Source organism: Diorhabda sublineata, chromosome 2 (genome assembly GCF_026230105.1).
Source record: "Diorhabda sublineata isolate icDioSubl1.1 chromosome 2, icDioSubl1.1, whole genome shotgun sequence".
In the NCBI taxonomy this organism is placed as follows: domain Eukaryota; kingdom Metazoa; phylum Arthropoda; class Insecta; order Coleoptera; family Chrysomelidae; genus Diorhabda; species Diorhabda sublineata.
In genome coordinates this window covers 41,630,104-41,647,705 of record NC_079475.1, presented here as the reverse complement: position 1 = coordinate 41,647,705, position 17,602 = coordinate 41,630,104, and the positions used below count along the sequence as shown (strand labels likewise).

The window sequence follows — 17,602 nt, the reverse complement described above, 5'->3', positions numbered from 1 at the left end:
GATCATATTCAAGTGCTAATAGAGAGATAATAACCACTCTCTTTGTTCGGATTGTATTAATTCTGATTAAATTGAATCGATTTTATTGGCTTGGATCTGATTCGTGGAGTATTTTGTACTTTTTATCAATTAGAATACAGAAATTTTTGTAATTTAGTATAATGACATCTATCAGCAATTAAAAACATCAATTTGACAACTGTCATTTACGTTGACATTGTTTGCAGCCAACTTCATTCATATGAAAATAAACAAGCTGCTTATGTTGTTATAATAATTTTTTAAAATGGACAAAAATCAATTATCTGCTGTCCTCCAAGTACTAAAAAAATATAACTTAAAGGTGAGACCAACAATGATAATTAGTTTTTTTATTATAACGAATTTTGTTTAGGGTACGGAGGAACTTCTTCGAAAAGAAGCTAATCTTACCGAATATAATGAAGAATTGAAGGAAGATACGGACGTTAATAATGTTTTAACAGGTTATAAAAGTGACGGAGACCCAGAAGCTTACGAGACAGCTTATTCCGATCTTAAGAAATTCGTTGAGAATTCTTTAGATATATACAAACATGAATTGGGATCTATATTGTTTCCAGTTTTGGTCCACATGTATTTAGGTTGTTAAGTTGTTTATTATAATTAGTATATTTTAAATTCATTTTTTTTTATATAGAGTTAGTGTATAATAACCACCCGTCAAAAGCTATAGAATTGATGAAAAAATTCGGTCCCGAACAAGATTATTATTACCAAGAAGATTTAAAAAAATTAGCAATGATAATGAAAAAGGAGCATATGAATGGGAGCGAAATAGTTGAAACTTTCAAATCAAATCAATTCGTCATTAGAATATCCCGAGATACATTATCGTTATTAAAAAGACATTTAAATGAAAAAAAATCGACTATATTGTTAAATATTATCCAAGATCACCTCTACTTTGATATGTATGAAGGTGTAGCAAGGAATAAAGCGCAAATTGATGCTACTGCTGGATCTATGGGGGGTGAAATATCCAAACGTGAGTTTTTACCAAAAAAAAAAAAATAAATTTTATCTTTTATTTCAACTTTTTTTATTTAGACAATAAAACGAAGGTATATTATGGGATCCCAAAAGGTCCTGATCCAATTACGATCGCTGCTCCTTTAGAGGAGGAGGAAGAAGGTGCCGATCAGGATAATCCTGATAAACCTAAAAAGAAAAAGGCTAAAAAAGATCCTATGTTTTCGAAAAAGACGAAATCAGATCCCAATGCTCCACCACCTGACAGAATACCTGCTCCAGAATGGTATTTAACTCAGAAGTAATAAAATTTACTTCCACTAAAATATATTGACATTGTAGGAAAGATAATGATCGAGCTGAAAAATTTAAGGCAAACAGAGAGATTTCAAAGAGGGTTACTTTAGGTGGAGATTCTTTACCATCTTGTTGTTGCTATACTCTACTTAATGCTAATTACTCGTGAGTATGTCTTTATACAGCAATTGTTAGGTGGTTAAATCATTTTTTTAGTCTCTATGTTTTTCTATGTATCAAATAGGTATTGTTCTGTTCCAGCTTTTCTAAGGATTTTTTTTCTTCTGCAGTATCCACATTCCAAATCTTTTAATGAGGTTTTTTATAAATAATACACTTTAGGTGTATACCATTGTGTTATTTATAATTTTTTTAGTTATTTGTTGTTTGAATGGGTTTTTTTTGTATATTTGTTAGAGTTTGTTGTGCGGAAATTACAGAGGATTCCAGTATGGTTGCGGTAGGTTTCAATGATTCCATAGTGAAAGTTTGGACGCTTGTACCGCAGAAATTGAAGGCTATGAAAAGTACAGAGCAGCTAGAAGAAGTTAATATTGAAGCTGAAGATGTTTTGGTAAGTTATCTCTTTTTGAATATGTTTCAATTTTGTTTTTATGGAAGCATTTCTGGCATTGAGTCAAAATATGGTTTTTCAAGTTAAATCTAATCAAAAATTGAATTCTTACAATTTGAGTTTGATAAAAAATGTTTGTTTTTCAGTTTAATTTCAATTATATTCGATAAAATTTTTTTTTCTGGTGAAGTTTGATCGAAAATTGATAAAAATTGCCTTTCAGCGATTCTAAGTAAACTTAGTTGGTTTTTCTTAATTTAAATTTGTCAAATTTCGTTTTTCTAAGTTCAATTTGGTTTAAAATTGGATTATAAAAGTTTAATTCATTCAAAAAATGGTCAGTTTGGCCAAAAAATTATATTTATTTTATTTAAATTTGTCAAAGTTGTATTTTCTAAGTTTGATTTCGTCACAAATTAGCTCTTTGGTTTTATGAGTGAAATATAACTGAAAATTGGCTTTTTTCATATTAATTTTCTAAAAAAATCACTTGTCTAATATAAATTTGTTCAAAAAGTGATGTTTTCGATTTCAATGATATCAAAATGTGGATTTTATAAGTTTGAATTGGTTCGAACAGCTTAACTAATATGAATATGCCCAAAAAATTATTTTTCTGGGTTCAATCTGGTAAAAAAGTGGGACTTTATCACATTAAATTGGTTAAAATGGTTTTTCTGATATTAATTTGGCCACAAAGGGATTTTCATAAAATTAATTTAGTTAAAAACTGGCTCGTCCAAGTGTGATTGGGGCACAAATTGGTTATGTAAGTTTAGTTTGGTGAAAAAATAATTTTCTAATATTAATTTGGTCAAAAATTGAATTTGTCTTGATTTAAATCAGTCAAAAGTTGTATTTTATTGGTCAGCATTGGCCCAAATTGGATTTAATTGGTTAGAATTGGCCAAAAATGGATTTTATTAGTTATGAGTGGCCGAATTCTAATTAATAAGTGAGAATTGGTCAAAATTAGATTTGATCGATGTAAATTAGCTAAAAGTTGGATTTTATTGGTTAGAATTGGATTTGATTGACGTAAATTAACTAAAAGCTAGATTTTATTGGTGCAAATTAGTCAAAAATTGGATTTTGTTAATGAAAATCAGTTAAAGTTGGATTTTAATGGTTAGAATTGGCCAAAATTGGATTTTAAAGGTTAGAATTGAATTTTATTTGTTGTAATTGTCCAAAATTGGATTTTAATGGTGTAAATTAGTCAAAAATTGGATTTTCTTGATGTAAATCAGTGAAAAGTTGGATATTATTGGTTAGAATTGGTCAAAATTGGATTTTATTGGTGTAAATTAGTCAAAAATTGGATTTTTTTGATTAGAATTGGTAAAAATTAGATTATATTTGTGTAAATCGGTCAAAAATTGAATTTTATTGGTGTAAATTAGTCAAAAATTGGATTTTTTTGATTAGAATTGGTAAAAATTAGATTATATTTGTGTAAATCGGTCAAAAATTGAATTTTATTCATGTAATTTAGCCATAAGTTGGATTTTATTGGTTAGAATTGGCCAAAAGTTGGATAGAATTGGCCAAAATTGGATTTTATTGGTGTACATTAGTCAAAAATTGGATTTTCTTGATGTAAATCAGTGAAAAGTTGGATATTATTGATTATAATTGGACAAAATTGGATTTTATTGGTGTAAATTAGTCAAAAATTGGATTTTTTTGATTAGAATTGGTAAAAATTAGATTATATTTGTGTAAATCGGTCAAAAATTGAATTTTATTGGTGTAAATTAGTCAAAAATTGGATTTTTTTGATTAGAATTGGTAAAAATTAGATTATATTTGTGTAAATCGGTCAAAAATTGAATTTTATTCATGTAATTTAGCCATAAGTTGGATTTTATTGGTTAGAATTGGCCAAAAGTTGGATAGAATTGGCCAAAATTGGATTTTATTGGTGTACATTAGTCAAAAATTGGATTTTCTTGATGTAAATCAGTCAAATGTTGGATATTATTGATTATAATTGGACAAAATTGGATTTTATTGGTGTACATTAGTCAAAAATTGGATTTTCTTGATGTAAATCAGTCAAAAGTTGGATATTATTGGTTAGAATTGGCCAAAATTGGATTTTAAAGGTTAGAATTAGATTTTATTTGTTGTAATTGGCCAAAATTGGATTTTAATGGTGTAAATTAGTCAAAAATTGGATTTTCTTGATGTAAATCAGTCAAATGTTGGATATTATTGATTATAATTGGCCAAAATTGGATTTTATTGGTTTGAATTGTCCAAAATGGCTTTCTAATATCAGTTTATTTAAAAAATGGCTCATTCGAATGCGATTCAATCACAAATCGACTTTGTAAACTTAGTTTTGTCAAAAAATAACATGTCTCTAATTAATTTGTTCAAAAAGTGATTCGTTTTGGTTTGAATTGGACAAAAACTATTAATTCGGTCAAAAATGGCTTTATCAGAAAAATGAGTGGTTTTCTCGGTTAAATTTTGTCAAAAAATCGTGTTCACAGGATTTGTTTGGTAAAAATGGATTTTTTGAGTTTAACTTGACCAAGAAAATGGCATTTTTCGACGTAAAATTTATCAAAAATAGCTTTCCCACGACAAAAATTGGCTTTACACGGTCAAATAATGAATCGCCCATATGAAATTTGTTCGAAAATAAAACTGTATTAAAATTAAAGAAAAAAATAAATAAATAAATAAATTATTAATCGCCTCCGTCCCCCTCCCGCCGCCGGATTCTTTCAGGTACGTATGATGGACGAACGTTCGGGCGAAACGTCGCGCACCTTATGCGGCCACAGCGGCCCCGTTTATTCGGTATCCTTTTCGCCGGATCGAACCCTTTTGTTGAGTTGTTCGGAAGATTCGACAATAAGATTGTGGAGCTTGCAAATATGGAGTTGTTTGGTCGTATACAAAGGACACATGTTTCCAGTATGGGACGTTAAATTTTCACCGCTCGGTTATTATTTCGCTTCGGCATCGTACGATAAAACCGCAAGACTTTGGGCCACCGACCATTATCAACCGTTGAGGGTGTTTGCCGGACATTTTTCAGACGTCGACGTAAGTTCGCACAATTCGCTTTCACTTCTATTCGTCTTTTTAACACTGTATATATAATACCCCATCTCTATCTCTCTCTCTCTCTCGATCTCTAACAGTATATTTGTCTTTCTTTATCTTTGTCCCCATTTTTACAGTGTATTTGTCTTTCTTTACCTTTTTTTCGACTTTTACAGTGTAATTATTCATCTGTTTATCAATTTTTTCAACTTTTTCTCGATTTTTACAGTGTATTTGTCTCTTTTTATCTTTGTCTCCATTTTTACAGTGTATTTGTCTCTTTTTATCTTTGTCTCCATTTTTACAGTGTATTTCTTTACCTTTTTTTCGACTTTTACAGTGTAATTATTCATCTGTTTATCAATTTTTTCAACTTTTTCTCGATTTTTACAGTGTATTTGTCTCTTTTTATCTTTGTCTCGATTTTTTACAGTGTTTTTGTCTCTTTTTATCTTTGTCTCCATTTTTACAGTGTATTTGTCTTTCTTTACCTTTCTCTCGATTTTTACAGTGTAATTATTCATCTGTTTATCAATTTTTTCAACTTTTTCTCGATTTTTACAGTGTATTTGTCTTTCTTTACCTTTCTCTCGACTTTTACAGTGTAATTATTCATATGTTTATCAATTTTTTCAACTTTTTCTCGATTTTTACAGTGTATTTGTCTTTCTTTATCTTTGTCTCGATTTTTTACAGTGTATTTGTCTCTTTTTATCTTTGTCTCCATTTTTACAGTGTATTTGTCTTTCTTTACCTTTCTCTCGATTTTTACAGTGTAATTATTCATCTGTTTATCAAATTTTTCTCGATTTTTAACGGTGTATTTATTTATCTCAGTTTCCATGTTTTCCACTAATCTCTATTCATTTTCTTTTCAACTTTTTAGCAGTGTATCCATTTAATTTTTTTTTTTTTTCGATTTCTAACAGTGTACTTATTCATATATCTTTTTGCATATTTTTCTCGATTTATGTTTATTTTTCTGTTTAGCTTTTTAGCAGTGTAGTTATTTATCTTTCTATCCATTTTTTACAGTGTATTTATCCATTTGCTGCTCTATTTTGGCGCTATGCAATCATTTTATGTAACGAGAGTATTTATTATTGATTTTTGACAGTGTACTACATTCTTTTTTATTGCTTCGTTTATCCCTTCCCTTATCTCTTCCTCCATTTTTAATTATGTATTTATACATGTTTCCACCTCTTCTTAATAGTGTATTCATTCAAAATTCTAATCGGTTTCCATTTAACAAAGCATTTAATTATCAATTTTTGACAGTGTATTTATTTATTTTTCTATTGCTTCGTTTAGATTTTTAACAGTGTATTTGTTTATCTTTTTACACGATTTTTAACAGTGTATCCAGTTTCACCCGAACGCGAATTACGTGGCCACGGGATCCAGCGATCGAAGGGTTTGTTTGTGGGATTGCACCAACGGGAACCACGTGCGGATTATGACGGGTCATAAGTCGCCGATTTATTCTTTGGCTTTCAGCATTTGCGGAAGATATTTGTCATCGGGCGGAGCAGATAACAAAGTGCTCATATGGGATTTGGCCCACGGGCATTTGGTAGCAGAGTTGGCGGGCCACGAAAAGACCATTCATTCTTTGGCGTTCAGCAGATGTGGAAATCTTTTAGTATCCGGTATGTACAAGAAATAATTTTACTTTTCAGATCGTTTTCCTTGCAAAAATATATAATAAAAAAATCCAGATTCACTGCAGGTGTTTCCGATGTAAAAGTGGACACAGCTCATTGTGATATACCCTGTATGAGCGTAAAATGAATCATTTGAACCCTTAGATTTAAACCAATTGTTCTATTTTGTTTAAATAAAGTTGTGATTACGGAAAAATACCCTTTCCATCTGTTTTTTTGGTGATTACGCCATGTTCCGATATCATAATTGCATCGTTAATAAAAGTTTTAGTAGATAGATTATTGTGCCCCCTATTAGGGCTTTCCTTATACATTTTGTCCTCTAATAAATGAAATAACTTTAACAATCGCACATACTTCACTATCATGATTTATGATATGCTTTGGTGGTTTTCTTAAGAGAATTTTTATTCGGTAGGTGGTTTGGACTGTACTTTAAAAATTTGGGATTTCACCAAGTTGATAGAAGAAACTAGCTCGGAAGAAGTAAACGTTTCCCATAATCCTGACGTAAAAAATGGTGCGAATTATCTTTTACGAACTTTTTCTACAAAAAGTTCACCTCTAATAGCTTTACATTTTACACGAAGAAATTTATTGATTGCCGTTGCTATTTTTGATAGTGTACATACTTAAAAATCTTTTTTCTTAGTGTAAATAAACATTTTTTGTATATAAATATATTTGTTTCATTTCACTGTTTCGAAATGTTTTTTCAGTGTAACTACAAAAAAAAACACATAAAAACCAACAAATTTTATTTACACTTAACCATAAAAATATGATCTAGTCTAAAATAGAATTTTTAACAATTATAAAAATATAAATAAATAGCCTCGCGTTAATTAGCAAGGGATGGAAATACCGACAAAACGACGACATCCTTTGGGGTGTTATTTTCCTACATATTGAAAGTGATGATGTGAGACAAGATGTGTCGAACTAAATTTGTGGAATATTCAATTGTGTTGAGAGTATCTGAAAATCGAAAAAAAAAATATATCAAACATAAAAATTATTATACGATATTAAAATTTTTAACAAATAAAAGTTCAAAATGTCACGAAATAGTCGAAAAAATACAGCGTTTTGATTTGAGGCGGGAAGTTGGTGTAGAAGTGCCTGAATTACTAAAAAAAACGGAATTTTAATAAGGAGTATACAAGATTGAGATTATTTCTCCTCAATTCGTGAAATTAGAAAGTTTAAAGTAAGTCCGCAACATCAATTTTTTAAATAACTTAACCTCGAAACATCTATTTTGATTTATTTATAATGATAAGTTTCCAAAAGAGTCTACTTTAACCGATAATCTAATTTGCAACAACTTTTTTTCAAATTCTATACACTTTTAAAACTATATCAACCGAAAAAATCCAAACAAAGGACGAAACCCGAAAATAAGGGACACTTTCATTATTTGATGATAAATTTAAAAATAAAAACTTGTAAACGAACTTAAACATCGCAATTTATCATTTTTTACGAAATTTTTAATAGAAATAAATTCAGGTGGTTTAAAAATTTGTCGTAATGTTTACTTTAGTTGGGGTTCCAAATTAACTAGAACTACTGACTCAGTTTGATCTATGAGAGTATAAAATTAGTGATTTCACTTGAAAAACACGTTAGAAATTATTCGTATTCTAAAATAACTGGTTTTTGAAAACGTGCCAACGAAACACTGGTCTGTAGGTAGGTAGTAATAAAATTTTTCTCGAAAAATAAGTTAAAAAACTAAAGTTAATTCGTTTCCTATATAATTAATTAATATAATTTATTCCGACAAGCTACCACAGTTTATAACTCACTTGATGATGATTACTAACGAAAGAAAAACGTTGAAAATAACTTCCAACTGATAATACACAAAAAATCAATAAATTCCTAACCTTAAACAGAACAATAGAAAAAAAAGAAGATATTTCTTCTATAAATATATTAATCATAGATACATTAATTATATCTATAACGACCCCATAGATAAATGAATTAAAATATGGGAAAACCTCAAAACAATTTACTTCATTCGTGTTTTTAGTTTATCTATGCTATTACGTTTGCAGTAGTTCTACTGTTTCGTATCATTTGTGTTTCTAGTTGTTTTTTTTTTTCAAAATACGTACTGACCTATAATCACATCAATCACTCGTAAAGTACACACAACTAATTAAAAATAGTAAGTTATTTTTAGAACAAAAAAAAGCGGGTCACGCAAAATTTGGAACGATCTTATTCATCAAGTAATCCGTGATGGAAGCTGTCAACTCTGTCAACTTTTATCGAATTTATTTCCATTACAAACAGTGAACCTTTTAATATTATCTATCCACTATTCACCTGATGGAATATACCGAAATAAATAATCTATATATAAAGAGAGCGTTTTAAATATTTAAAAATAAAAATGATTAATGGTTATCTGTAGTTAATTGTAGATCAAACAATTTTTTAATTCGTTTTTTTTTGTTTTCACTTACGTTTAACATATTTTCTATAAGAGACCGGAATACAGGACCCATAATGCTATAAGAAGGAGAATAAGAATCATGTAGGTAGTGAGTAAACTAGTTCCTTCGTTCGGCTGAGGCATTGTGACGATTCCTGTGAAATAAAGTTACTACATTATGTATTTTTCCTATTATTCCTTTTAAGCTATAATAAAGTTAAAAAATCCTATATCATTTCCATATTGTAAACCTATAGCGTTAAAATTTGCGTTCGACTAACGCCCTCAGGAATAGGAATTCCAACGAGCGTGAACATTGCAGCCTTCAAGTGGAACGCACCCCATGAAGCTAGGAATTTATTTTATAATAATGGCGTTTGCAATAAACAAACATGGTGAAAAGTAAATAGTTTAGATTTTTCTGGTCTATTATACTCAATAAACGAAAAGCAATTTCTATTTCTTAGTTATTATTTCTACTACATAAATTCATATATAAAATTGGTTCCACTTAAATATTGTACTAGTGTATAAACAGCATATAGAGTTTTATAGTTAGGTTACGACTTATTACTGCAGTTTTCTATTATGGGTAAGTACTAGGAACAATAATTGATATTACTGAAATGAAACAAAAACGACACAGAAAAAATTAAGTAAATTATAAATAATAAAAAGAGCCCTGCACGATAATTCTGAGTAGTTGTTTTAAGATTATTAAATCTAATAGGTATTTAAAAATTGATCAAAAAAGACACTTAAGTCATTGATAAATCAAAAACAAAATATTCAAGTATAACTAGTTGTTTTAATTATAACCCTCTGTGTTTTTTTGGTGTGTGTGATATTTCAAAACAACTTTTTCAAAGCACTTTATAAATAAATTGTAAAATGTAAATGTAGTTAAAAAAATATTTAGGAATGCACGCTAGATTTATTTTGGATGAAATCCAGTTATCAATTTATGAAATTTTACCGAAAATATTGGTTTAAATGTTGAATTGTCAAAAAAGTCAAGGATTGTTTGCTTAGTAATTTATGTAGTCGAAATATGAAATTTTCTATTTAACACATCATCAATTCTATTTTGACGATACAGTCTCTTTCAAAAATGATTTCTTCAAATATTATGTCTACCACGAAAAATGAAATTTTTTTTTCATAATAAATTCAACTGGTATATTCTTTTTTAGAATATATGATATTCACAAAAATTTCAGATATTTTTTCAAAACATGTTTTGATTATTGATTTAATAATACTATAAAGGTAAATTAAACATCAAATATAATCACTCCTGTACACACGGTAAAAAAATGTATCTATTAGATAAATCAACATTTGACGTGTCTAAGACCAAACAGCATATTTAGTTATATTGGGTTAACTTCATGAAAGCTCGCCGAAATTAAAAGAGAAGAAGCATTCTACTAATAAGAGATTTAAGCTTCGCGCCATGATACCCGAGGTACATCTTCGAAATAAATGTCAAATTACCATATATATTAAACATAATCAGTATAATTTATCTATTACATTATAACTTTTACAGTATTTTTATCTGGTTGTTTTCTTTAAACTGAATTATGTGTTTTTATGAGTACATATAACATTGTTACATCACGAGCCAAAAATCTGTTCAATATAAAAATTTTATATTTTTATGATTCAAATTTATTGGATTTTATATTTAGATATGAAAGTAACGAAAAAATGTAACACCAAAGATGATTTGTTGTTCAATTTACGCGTTAACTTTCATTTCAAAGCGAATTAGTCTTATTCGAATAAGAAATTCAGCCATAATTTAAAATTGATAGTTTGTAGTATTTACTCTATTGTTATGTCAAATTTGTCTATGGAAGACGAAGTACACGTCATAAACTTTATTTTTAATATAATAGGTAAAAATACTGTCAGTTGATAAAAACCCCGTGAATATTTATAAACTTTTCTAATATTAGAAGATTTAAGTACGATGAACTTTCCTTTCTGGCATCATCACCGCATCACAATTGAATTACTTTTAAACTCAAACCGTGTTCTAATTAATTTTATTTGAATTACTTCCATTTCATTCAACGTGTTTATCAATGGAAAAATTTTTGGATTTAAATAGTGCATAAAAAAGAAAAAGTTTGAAATAGAAACCAATTTTTAATCATAATGAAGGTTTTTGTGTTCATTGGTGATAAATTAAAAAACTATTTTAGTACGATAATTCAGATACAGTTAGTTAATGTTAGATTGGTGATTAGACTTCTATTAATTTCGATTAATTTTTCACATTTTTTTTTCAAAATTCGCCCACATTTATTAATAATATTTATGTCATATGTGTGTGAAGCTGTTTTTCTTGGAAGAAAATCTGACTAATACATTTTCCGAGAATAAATCGAACGTGTAAACACTAGAAGACTGGAAAGTGTTATACTTCAAACAATAATATATATTAATAAAACGCATAAAATTATTGGAAATGTTTTTCGGCATAGTTACGAAAATATCCGGAACGTGTGTTTTAAAAATGTAGTAAATTTAGATTCGAGGCACTGATTTATACAATTCCAATCAATAGTTCAACGAAAACTATTTTTATGTAAAAGTTGTTTGTAAATTCCAAACTAAATACGAGGTACGATAAAAAAATAATTCAAATAATTTCATTAAAAACAAAATTTCTTTTGAAGTATTATTGATTAAAAATGTTCATGACTCATTTTTGGAATATTTTTTCTATCCGCTTTGTCTTAATGTCAGAAATTGCATTTTAGCCCATTTCTTATTATCTGGAAGAAGAAGAAGTAACTTGGTACTCAATCTGGTGAGTAAATGGGGTGAGGATTGACTTAGACTTAGTAACGTGATGAAGAAAAGGAAAAATTGGCCCATTTTTATGTATCTTGGTACGAGATTTCAAGTTTCCCTATAAGTTTTCGATTATTTGATTAAAAATTAGCTAATTTTTAGTGTATTAGTATCTGTTTTTGGGGTTAAATAATTTTCCGACTGTTTCTTGTGGATTCATTTCACTTTTCAACCACTTATACCCCTTGTAAACCATATTTAGAGTTAGTAAATTGACAGATTTTAAATTTAACACATTTTTTGAACATTAAATGAACCTTGTTTTACTATAGACCCGGAATAAAGTGAATATGGTAGTAAATAGGTTCAAAGTTTGTCTCAATTTATGAAGAAAAGAGTTGAATTACATGGTAAGTAATGGCTGTTATAAAAGTTTGGGATTCAACTATCATTTTTAAATGACCCGTTCGTTGTTATTGCATTGAAAAGTGAAGTAAATGAAGAAAAAGAGGTGGGATATTTAGTCCCTTTATTACATAACCTCGAAAATATTTGGAAATTATATTTTCCTGGTACATAACCTCAAATATCAAAAAGTAATTTGGATGAAATTGATCTAAATATTGAAATTATTTTTGAAATTTTATTGGAAATGGATTTTTTTTGGGAAATTTCTTGTTTAGGAAATCGAATGATAAAAAATCGTATTATACAGTATGATTTTTTTATAAACACAAATGCTCACCTTGTTTGTTTCACAACACAGATCGGACTGATGAGCAAAAGCTGCGCGTCTCCTTTAGACCGTTCCGCCGATCGAATTTTCCACGCCCGGGGAGCGCGGGTGGCGAAATTTCGCGAATTTCCAAAAAAATCCCACGCCGGGAAAGCGAATAGAACTATTTTCGAACGAAATATAGTCGTTTAAACAGATACATTCCCCCCCCCCCGTTTTAATTTTGTTGCATCAATTTGTTATTTTCGTGTTCTACCGTATTTTTTCGAAAGCAACAGAGTCGAAAGCCTTTTTTATAACCATAAAGTGAATATACATCGCTCGTTAGCGCAATTATTCATTATACGGTGTATATACGAGGTGTATGAATTAAATAGTCGGACTATTGGGACCCAATACTAGTTTCAACCGGCTAAAGTCATTTTTTTTCCGTTTTTGTTATTTTTTTTTACATTTCCACATTTTCCAACGATTTTTTCTTATCTAAACTCTGCCGCTTTCATTTAATTATGTACCATTGATCTAATAAGAACTACCAACAATTTTAGAAAAATCTTTTGGTTACAATTTTTTTTCCAAAAATCAATTTTAATCAAATAAATTCAATGAAACGACCGAAAAATTCCAAAACATTTATTATAAAATACAAAATAATTTGAATTTAAATCAAAGGGTTCCATGGGATAACCGGTTAATGATCCAGATGCCTACGGATACTTCCACTATGTAACATGAAACAACCAATCAAAACACCAGATTCAAGTCCATTGGTTTTATTCATAATATATCGTAGAGAAGCCACTTTATAGTCAAGATTCAATCCAAGTGGCTATAAAAAACAGCCACCACAAGATACAGATCTAAATCCAAATGATTTCTTCTTGGAGGAGTTACTTTATCATCCAGGTGGCACCAAACATCCATTTTAAGATCCAAATTTAAATCCAGCGGGTGATTTCAATAATATATCGTAGAAAAGCCACCGTATAATCCAGATTTTCATAAAAATCCTCCTTAAAACAACCATTTCAAGATCCAGATTGAAATCTAATAGTTTCTTCGGTAATATACCGTAGAAAAGCCACCGTATAATCCAGATTCGAATCAAAATCCTCCTTAAAACAACCATTTTAAGATCCAGATTGAAATTCAATGGTTTTATCCATAATATACCGTAGAAAAGCCACCGTATAATCCAGATTTGAATCAAAATCCTCCTTAAAACAACCATTTCAAGATCCAGATTGAAATCCAATAGTTTCTTCAGTAATATACCGTAGAAAAGCCACCGTATAATCCTGTTTTTAATAAAAATCCTCCTTAAAACAACCATTTCAAGATCCAGATTGAAATCCAATAGTTTCTTCGGTAATATACCGTAGAAAAGCCACCGTATAATCCAGATTCGAATCAAAATCCTCCTTAAAACAACCATTTTAAGATCCAGATTGAAATTCAATGGTTTTATCCATAATATACCGTAGAAAAGCCACCGTATAATCCAGATTCGAATCAAAATAATCCTTAAAACAACCATTTCAAGATCCAGATTGAAATCCAATAGTTTCTTCGGTAATATACCGTAGAAAAGCCACCGTATAATCCTGATTTTAATAAAAATCCTCCTTAAAACAACCATTTCAAGATCCAGATTGAAATCCAATAGTTTCTTCGGTAATATACCGTAGAAAAGCCACCGTATAATCCAGATTCGAATCAAAATCCTCCTTAAAACAACCATTTTAAGATCCAGATTGAAATTCAATGGTTTTATCCATAATATACCGTAGAAAAGCCACCGTATAATCCAGATTCGAATCAAAATAATCCTTAAAACAACCATTTCAAGATCCAGATTGAAATCCAATAGTTTCTTCGGTAATATACCGTAGAAAAGCCACCGTATAATCCAGATTTTAATAAAAATCCTCCTTAAAACAACAATTTCAAGATCCAGATTGAAATTCAATGGTTTTATCCATAATATACCGTAGAAAAGCCACCGTATAATCCAGATTTTAATAAAAATCCTCCTTAAAACAACAATTTCAAGATCCAGATTGAAATCTAATAGTTTCTTCGGTAATATACCGTAGAAAAGCCACCGTATAATCCAGATTCGAATCAAAATCCTCCTTAAAACAACCATTTTAAGATCCAGATTGAAAACAAATAGTTTCTTCGGTAATATACCGTAGAAAAGCCTCTTTATAATCCAGATTCGAATCAAAATCCTCCTTAAAACAACCATTTCAAGATCCAGATTGAAATCCAATAGTTTCTTCGGTAACATACCATAGAAAAGCCTCTTTATAATCCAGATTCGATCCAATGGTTTTATCTATGGTATACCGCATAAAATCCACTTTATATACCAGATTCAATACAAGTGACCGCCTCCGAAATGTATTATAACACAATCAGTTGTCGATACATTGTTATTCCCGACAATATATGATGAAACAGCCATTTTAATATCCAGATTTGAATCCAGTAGTTTAGTTTGTAACGTACGGTACAGTAACAGGTCAATAGACCGTATTCAAACCCACGGTCTCCATCCAAAATACATCCTCCCCAACAAATTATAATCCGTAGCGTGGTCTATCAGACAATCCACCTGATCCTCCGGACTTAGATCCATTCGACCGCTCAATCTCGCTCTTAAATTATCGTCGGGGTCGCCTTTAACGTGCCGAATGTAAGCCTCGGTGTAATTTTCCAATCTCGTGCCGGCTCTCAATTCCTCCAACATAATATCCGCCGGATTCGCTCCTCCGAGTTTGCGCGCCGCCTGATTTATTTTCGCCATCGGGTACCAGGTGTCGTTTTTTTTAGATTCGGTTCGACCGGCGTGCTCCAACCAATCGATGGAAGGTTCCCGTATGAATACGGTCATTGTGGCGGATATCGGCGAGCTACTGGCTCTCAAACATCTCAAACAACTTATCATGTATTCTCTGAAGGAGCCTCTTTCTTTCAGGGGTGCCATGAGGCCGGTCAAATGCGGGGTAAGTCGAAACGGCACCAGTTCGGGTACTGGTAATATTTGGGTGGCGGTACCGAAAGCGTGACCGAAGTCTATGCCTAAAACTTTGCCGTTTCTTGTGCAGATTAGAATGTTGTTGAGGTGACGGTCTCCTATGCCGAGTATCCAATGGGTGGCGCACGTTACTGCGTAGGTTTTTATGAAATTATTGCGCAGCGCGATGTAGTTTTCCGTGCTGGTACTTAAACTCCAGAATGAAGTTCTGTAGACAAAAAAAAATGATGTTAGTTTGTTTGGTTTGCGAAAAAAAATAATTCTATTGATTATTTAGCCCACCTTGCGACCTGATCTGAACCAAATTGATCTGATTTTAAAAATACGAAACGTGGAGACAAAATAACGAAGGAGTTTCTTTAAAGAAGGTGATTTTGGAAATAATGGAAATATTCACTCTATATTTGACGGAAGTTCTCAAAAAAGATTGATATACGAGGAAAAAAATCAAGAACGCAATAAAAACATTTATTTCCGAGATATAGAGAGTTAAAGTGACGGTACCTGAAATCAAAACTCGAAAATGAAGATCAACTTTGAGGTTATGTAACTTTGAAAATATTGGAAACAAAATGGTGAAATTGTGCTTGTTCATAGACAAATCATTTCTGAATCTATGGAAATTCTGTAAAAAATCTTAACAATAATGGTTCGGGAAATATAAAACAAAGTATTGAGGCGTGTTCGAAAAAAAAAATACTTTCATTTATAAAATGATATATCTCGAAATAATGGAAATTTTTGGTTCATATTTGGAAAAAATATTCAAAAAAGTTCATTATATGAGAGGAAAAAACATCAATTTCTAAAAAAAAGTATTTCCGAGATATAGAGAGTTAAAGTGAAGATACCTGAAATCAAAACTGGAAATTGAAGACCAACTTTGAGGTTATGTAACTTTGAAAATATTGAGATTAAAATGGTGAAATTGTGCTTGTTCATAGACAAATCATTTCTGAATCTATGGAAATTCTGTAAAAAATCTTAACGATAATGGTTCGGGAAATATAAAACAAAGTATTGAGGCATGTTCGAAAAAAAAATACTTTCATTTATAAAATGATATATCTCGAAATAATGGAAATTTTTGGTTCATATTTGGAAAAATTATTCAAAAAAGTTCATTATATGAGAGGGAAAAACATCAATTTCCAAAAAACAAGTATTTCCGAGATATAGAGAGTTAAAGTGAAGATAGCTGAAATCAAAACTCGAAATTGAAGATCAACTTTGAGGTTATGTAACTTTGAAAATATTAGAAACGAAATGGTGAAATTGTGCTTGTTCATAGACAAATTATTTCTGAATCTATGGAAATTCTGTAAAAAATGTTAACAATAATGGTTCGGGAAATATAAAACAAAGTATTGAGGCATGTTCGAAAAAACATACTTTTATTTATAAAATGATATATCTCGAAATAATGGAAATTTTTGGTTCATATTTGGAAAAATTATTCAAAAAAGTTCATTATATGAGAGGGAAAAACATCAATTTCTAAAAAACAAGTATTTCCGAGATATAGAGAGTTAAAGTGAAGATACCTGAAATCAAAACTCGAAATTGAAGATCAACTTTGAGGTTATGTAACTTTGAAAATATTGGAAACAAAATGGTGAAATTGTGCTTGTTCATAGACAAATCATTTCTGAATCTATGGAAATTCTGTAAAAAATCTTAACAATAATGGTTCGGGAAATATAAAACAAAGTATTGAGGCGTGTTCGAAAAAAAAAATACTTTCATTTATAAAATGATATATCTCGAAATAATGGAAATTTTTGGTTCATATTTGGAAAAAATATTCAAAAAAGTTCATTATATGAGAGGAAAAAACATCAATTTCTAAAAAAAAGTATTTCCGAGATATAGAGAGTTAAAGTGAAGATACCTGAAATCAAAACTGGAAATTGAAGACCAACTTTGAGGTTATGTAACTTTGAAAATATTGAGA

The 17,602-nt window shown here is 29.9% G+C and overlaps 2 protein-coding genes and 1 long non-coding RNA gene across 4 annotated transcripts in view; 1 reads left to right on the top strand and 2 right to left on the bottom strand.

Annotated features, from left to right (window-relative positions):
• The first annotated feature begins 150 nt into the window (after window positions 1–150).
• LOC130453326 (transcription initiation factor TFIID subunit 5) lies at window positions 151–7,295 on the top strand. The gene is made up of 9 exons (XM_056792995.1): window positions 151–343; window positions 395–623; window positions 680–1,027; window positions 1,090–1,297; window positions 1,354–1,473; window positions 1,726–1,882; window positions 4,625–4,945; window positions 6,306–6,597; window positions 7,031–7,295. Exons 1-9 carry the CDS (start codon window positions 287–289, stop codon window positions 7,246–7,248), a joined length of 1,950 nt encoding a protein of 649 aa, XP_056648973.1. The 5' UTR covers window positions 151–286; the 3' UTR covers window positions 7,249–7,295.
• A 58-nt stretch (window positions 7,296–7,353) lies between these two features.
• Window positions 7,354–12,768, bottom strand: LOC130453328 (uncharacterized). Its single transcript, XR_008911037.1, has 3 exons — window positions 12,615–12,768; window positions 9,093–9,216; window positions 7,354–7,590 (listed from the first exon to the last, which is right to left on the bottom strand). It is a non-coding gene; the product is annotated as an uncharacterized LOC130453328 (long non-coding RNA).
• Window positions 12,769–15,147: 2,379 nt separating this feature from the next.
• Window positions 15,148–17,602, bottom strand: part of LOC130453324 (DNA-dependent protein kinase catalytic subunit-like) — a 37,938-nt gene continuing 35,483 nt past the window's right edge. For both annotated transcript variants that reach the window (XM_056792990.1, XM_056792991.1), the window contains one exon: window positions 15,148–15,856. In XM_056792990.1, the coding sequence (XP_056648968.1) occupies window positions 15,148–15,856 (709 nt within the window). The remainder of the gene's footprint in view (window positions 15,857–17,602) is intronic.